The following is a 6,000-nucleotide window of genomic DNA, read 5'->3' on the forward strand; positions in this document are numbered from 1 at the left end:
GATTATGGCATTGTGGCACAAATGTGGTGTTTGGTCAGGTGATTTGCTAACCAGATGTGGTCTGTTTGGTTTTGTGAAGGCAACTTGTAACATTACGCCCTTGTGAGGTCATACCTCCTCTAATCTGGTTCTAGTCCTTGTCCCCCTGTGTGTTCTGTTCTCACCACTTCATTTTCCCTTTTCAGATGTTGCAGATTCCGCCTGTGACCAATCCGACCCCTCCAGCAAATAGTAGCAGCCAGCCATTTACTTGCACTCCAGCCCCTATCAAATCTCCACTGAAGAAAGCCGCTGCTCCTAAACCTGCCCAGCCCAAAGAGGACAAGAAGCCGCCCGCATTTCCTTCATCTAATAGTAAACTGAAGAACCCGGCACCTGCTCCCACAAAGGCCCAGGCGGCCGCTGGCCAGGACAGGAAAGGGAACGTACAGCCTGAAGCTAGGCACCAATCTCCTGCCAAACCTACGCTGTTTGATAAAATCATAGAAGAACTGCATAACATATTTCCTCATTATAAAAGGTAAGAGTTTGGACTCGTGTATGCCACGTAGAACGTCAGGTCAGAGGTCATTGCCATTTAATGCCTCGCACCAGGTGGTTTCTCCATAGGAAAGCATGCAGAACAGACATTCAACCAGGACTGGCCTACTCTGGTCCTCACTGATTTTCTCTTGTCTGTTCCTTCAGTGCCGAGCTCGCCAGCTTCATTAGAGATTTCCGTGTTCGAAATAATGGGACCCTTTCTGGTTTTTCACATGAGGAAATCATAAGCAGGGTGTCAGAACACATATTGGACTACCAGGCCAAGGTCCCGTCTCCAGTCTCACCGGTGAGAGCAGTCACGAGCCAATCTCTCGTTTCTTACTACCGGCAGCGGTTTAGTCACATATTATGTTGTGTTCTGCAGAAGTCGGCATGTACACCATGGCCTGGCAAACCCCAGCCCCTTCCTTCACCCCAGCCCAAACAGCCGTGGAGAGTGGTCACCGGGGGAGCGAAGAGCAAGTGGCAGAGCGCTAATACTTCAGAGGTGCGCTATATATCGGAGTATTGCTAATAAGGTTTATCCTTTTATAGCCCTTGTGAATGCAATGTTAATGTTTGTCCATTTAAATAAAGTTGCGTTATGCAGTGTTTAATCACTGACCTTTGTAACCTAGCAATGTCAGTATCCAGGTTGCGGTTTGATCTAAAATTCATGGTCTTTGCTTTCAAATAAAGCTTTATGGCAATAAAAGCGTGGCCTGGGGTTAGTCACCGACTATTTCTCTGTTTTCCTTTATACAGTCCTATAATGATGAACCCTGCATCATCTGCCACGATGAGCTGAAACAGTTCCCGGTGCACTTTCTGGACTGTGGCCACTGTTTCCACAAGCATGTGAGTATCGCCGCGTGCTAGACTGGTCTGCATAGGAAATCTCCGGGTGTAACGTCCGACAACGCTCACAGCTTTGGGTCAATATTCCATTGCGTGTAGCTGGACATTCCGTCGTCTTTGTTCTCACATAGATCAGGATAATCCCAATCTAGATGGCAGGATGCTGATGAGCACCAGTGGCGTCTCCCAGAGTTAGGGAGTGGAATCTCAGCCACAAAACAATTTATAGGGGTGCATTCAATAAGTGTCAGAAGCTGCCGTCTTGTCGGAAAGACGGCAGCTTCCTACAGGTTTAGGTCGGAAGGGGTTCCGACCTATTCAATTCTGGCTATTGAATACTGGCCTGTCGGGTCCTTTCCGTCAGAAAGGACCCAACAGGTATTGAATAAACCCCATAGGCTCCATATATACAGTAATGTTTACGTTTCTTTTTTTCAGTGCATCAAGAAATGGCTGAACACCCAAAGCACCTGTCCAACATGCCGGGACCATGCTCTCCTACCAGAGGACTTCCCGGCCCTGTCCGGCAGGATGAGGACCGTGTAACGCCAAATCCTTCCTTCTGCAAGAAGCTGTGCGCTCGTTCAGGGACTTTTTATGAGAACTGGTGCACCGATAACTGCAACAAACAATAAAAGGTTTCTAGAATCCTTCCCAGCCAATCAGATCGCTTGCTCACTTTCTGGATCACTTTCTGAATTAGAAGCAGTCCTAAGAGAAGGGTCCCAGTAGCCATGTGGTTACCCATGCACCGGTTCTCTTGAACGGCCCCCAGTAGCGAGTGAGGAGGTGGCTGTCCACCTTCTATGGTTATGCAGTTGATCATGGCTTCTTCCAGCTCACCTGTCGCTTGCTTTGTGCTTTTGTCATTGCGGTATACCGGCTATCCTTCTCCCTGTACCATTGTTTTCTCCTATACGAGGTCCTAGAACGTGTGGTAGCAACATATTAGTTCATTCAAGATTGCTGTATTAATACCTTGTGACTTAGAGAATGAGCTCCATTCATAGCTGACTTCCAGAAAGTTGATGCCTTTCAGAAGTTTAAAAGACTTGTATGGGATTAATGGGCCAAGCTGACTTAGACGTTTTCTAGCCACATACACTAGTTTTGACTATAAAGCCGCAGTGTACAATTAATTTCTTCACAATATTAAAAGGGTTTCAATTAGAGATGCTCTGTCAGATCCAGGAATGTATAGTCTCTACACCAAACCTTCCACTCTGATTTTGGTCTCTGTCCTGGTGCCCGCGCCAAATCCGTTACATGGATGATATAAGGCCGGGTACACAGTACGCAGATATCGGCCTGATTTGGCATTTTCAGTCAAATCAGAACGACAAGTCTGGCAGTGTGTATGACCAATTAGCGCGCTCCCAAGCGACCTCTTCTTCTAGTCATCCCTGCTGCAAGGACAACCAGAAGATATCGCTAATGATGCACTGCTGCCGAATGCAGCATGGCGCGTTGCCTCACCTCGTCGTCCCTTGCACCATGCAAGTGTATATGCACTTGCCGATGCAGGGTCCCGTCGGATCGTCCGGCTACACAGCGTTCCGATGTGTAGCCGGCCTAACTTTTTGCTTTAATATCGAAGTTGGTACATTTCTACTGACTGACCCCAACCAAAATTGATTGCGACTCCACAGCCCTGGTCAGATGTCTCTTGCTGTGCGCTGACTGAACGTGGTTGTCTGGCTTTCTTACACGAGATTGCCAGGACCCGGCGATTAGTGTATGGCTTGTGTCCCCTACCGAGGTCCTAAAGTTTATAATACAAAGTATTCTGTTTAACATAGAATGACACAGATGTGTTGCTTTCAATTTTATTACAGGTTGTTACCTGTTTAATTTTTTTTATTATCAGCAAAGCTTTGGAGGCAGTTAACATCCCCCACTCAATAATTTTACTGAAGAAGAGGCGTGCCGGGTTACAACTTACCGGTATAACGGTTTTCAGCTAGACATTGGACACTTGCCTGAAATCCGCTGTGGAAAGCACAGAAAGACACTGATACTATTTGACAGCTGTTCACTCTATTTCAAGCTGAAGTCTTATTTCTAGTATATGGGCTTACAACAGTAATGATGGTTTTAAAAATGGAAAATTTAATGTTTGAGTGCAGTTGCCCTTTAAAGCTTATAGATGTGTGTATGTGTTTGAGTGTATATTTTAATGGCAAGCTTATATACCAGGCGCATTATCGTGCGTACTTACAAAATAGTGTCCAAAGCTTTTCACAATCACCTCCATTTTGGAATAGTTCACAATAATAGCCCAGTACACTTTTAGGTCAGTCCAGTATGCATTTGCAATGCGTGACATTCACAAAAATATGTGCACCTTAGGTGACGTGGTATCCAACACCTGGTTGCACAGCTACCTGTACACCAGTTGTCAGAAGCACCCTCTGTAAGTGCTCTTATTATATAAGAAATAAACACACAGTGACCATTGCCCATCTTTCCTGCGGCTGATCCGATCACCTCTGATCCCAGCGTGCAGCGATCTCTGCTCCCTCTCCTACAGTATCAGCCTCCGTCGTGTTTTAGTCCTTCAGTGTTTTGCACATATTTGAGTATGTTGTCGCTCTTGTATATAAGTAATTAGAATTGGTAAATACTTCATTTGTATATTTAAGAGTGCATTGCTTACTCAGAGCAGAGGCAACCATTGTGTGACCCTGGATAAGGTTGGGTACACATTAGACCGTAAGATGTCACACGTGACCTGCGGGGCCGTGCAATCAAGCATGCACAGTAGACGATATGCACGATTTGTCCTGATATCTGCCTATTGTGTACCCACCCTAACACTCGGGAACATGCAGCGCAACAGGTCACTATGAGCTAGATGGGGTTACTACGGTAGCGCCCACTGCTGTGTGTAAGTGTCATGTGCACTCAGGCACAGAGAACCAAAAGCATAAACTGGTGTCCCTCTACGTCTTCATAAAAGCACAGCGCATGGTTTTACTTTTGCACCAAAATAACAACAGCCCAGTTAGGGGTGTTCTGTTTCCTTTTTAGCCTTTGTTGTACTTTACCTATTTTTTTGAATTGTGTTCTATGAAAAAACTAAATTCACATGCTTGTTGCAAGTAGAATAAATGTAAATTCCCTTTACCGAATGGCTTCTGTGTCTTTTGTCCTGCAGTTGTGCCTTGGTTGTATGTATTCTTTTGTACCATGCAAAAATGTGTTTGCAGCGCAGTGACCGCACATAGGGGGTCATTCCGACCCGATCGCTCGCTGCAGTTTATCGCAGCGATCGGGTTGGAACTGCGCCGGCGCATGCCAGACGGCCGAAGGCTGTCGTTGTCTAGTGATCGCCTCTGAGGCAGAGGCGGTCGCTGGGTGGGAGGAGGGGTGCGGTCCGGCCAAAGCAGGCGTGGCTGGACCGTTGGGGGGGCAGGCCGCGGCGGCTGCGTGACGTCAGTCCGCTGTGCGATGCTTTTGCATTTCTGCGAGGGGGGCCGGCACTGACATGCGGGGCGGACTAGCCCTGTGCTGGGCATCCCCCGCATGTCTGAGTGCCTGATCGTAGCTGTGCTAATTTTAGCACAGCTACGATCAACTCGGAATGTCCCCCATAGCTGTATGTGTCCACTTGCTGTGTGCACAGTGACGTGTTTACCCGCTGTAATTAGTTAGGTCAGGCTCCTAGCGGGCTCCATGTCATGTCCCTAACCCACAAAGCTTGCCACTTGTAAGCATACAAAGAACTAATTGGCTAAGACAAAGGAATTAGCAGAAACAGAAATATACAGTTGTTTAGAATATAGCAGGCATTCATTATATATCACAGGACTAGGTTTAAAGTATTCAATATAGTCAAGTCACTGACTCAAACTACAGTATTAAACAGATTTTCTCAAATGAAAGATCTATTTTAAAATTTTCTAAAGTTTTGAGTTTTCCTTGATTGTCCAGAACGTAGGGATCTCACCCCATGTTTTGCTATTAAAAGCATCACCCTTTTTACATTTTTGGTTGAAACACGATGGGGAGTGGTAACTTTTTATAAGCCACCACTTGGTAAATAAACCCCTGTGACGCCAACTGTGAAACATGGAAGAGTGTGGGGCTCTCTTGCTGGATTACGAGTTGGCAACTTGCACAGAGTACTTGGCTCCCTGAACTAAAAGGCTACCACAGCTTACTATAGTGCCATGCAGTACCCTCTGGTCTGCGCTCAGTTGGTCAAGGGTATATTCTACCGCAAGCCAGACATCCAGGCTATGTCAGAGCTACCTTCAAGGTTAAGAACAAGACAGTAGGCTTATATGATAATCAGTGGACAGAGCGCCATGTGGGAAATAGGACACCTCTGTGCGCCTGTCTGAAAAGGGGGTGTGGCCAGCACTTAGGAGATGCTGGGCTGCCTCCAAACGCTACCCATACACTGTGGCCAGCGATTGGGCACGGCAGAGGGCAGGCTATTGCAGTAGGGTACCTCCATTAGGGGAGGGCACATTTTATCCTTTTAAAAACAGGCAGGGTGTGATGCCCCACTGAAACAGCCTAGCGAGAACACTAGGCTTCAAATGATGGAATGTGCAGCACAGTCTCCTGACTTGATCCCCATTGAGCTGGTTTGGGATGAACTGGGCCGAAGGG

The 6,000-nt window shown here is 46.8% G+C and overlaps 1 protein-coding gene across 5 annotated transcripts in view; it reads left to right on the forward strand.

Moving 5' to 3' along the window:
• TTC3 (tetratricopeptide repeat domain 3) overlaps positions 1 to 4,506 on the forward strand; it is a 182,770-nt gene extending 178,264 nt beyond the window's left edge. For all 5 annotated transcript variants that reach the window (XM_063956554.1, XM_063956557.1, XM_063956556.1 and 2 more), the window contains 5 exons: positions 186 to 520; positions 688 to 829; positions 908 to 1,030; positions 1,288 to 1,380; positions 1,819 to 4,506. In XM_063956554.1, the coding sequence (XP_063812624.1) occupies positions 186 to 520; positions 688 to 829; positions 908 to 1,030; positions 1,288 to 1,380; positions 1,819 to 1,926 (801 nt within the window). In that variant the 3' untranslated portion in view covers positions 1,927 to 4,506. The remainder of the gene's footprint in view (positions 1 to 185; positions 521 to 687; positions 830 to 907; positions 1,031 to 1,287; positions 1,381 to 1,818) is intronic.
• Positions 4,507 to 6,000: the final 1,494 nt, after the last annotated feature.

Source organism: Pseudophryne corroboree, chromosome 2 (genome assembly GCF_028390025.1).
Source record: "Pseudophryne corroboree isolate aPseCor3 chromosome 2, aPseCor3.hap2, whole genome shotgun sequence".
NCBI lineage: Eukaryota > Metazoa > Chordata > Amphibia > Anura > Myobatrachidae > Pseudophryne > Pseudophryne corroboree.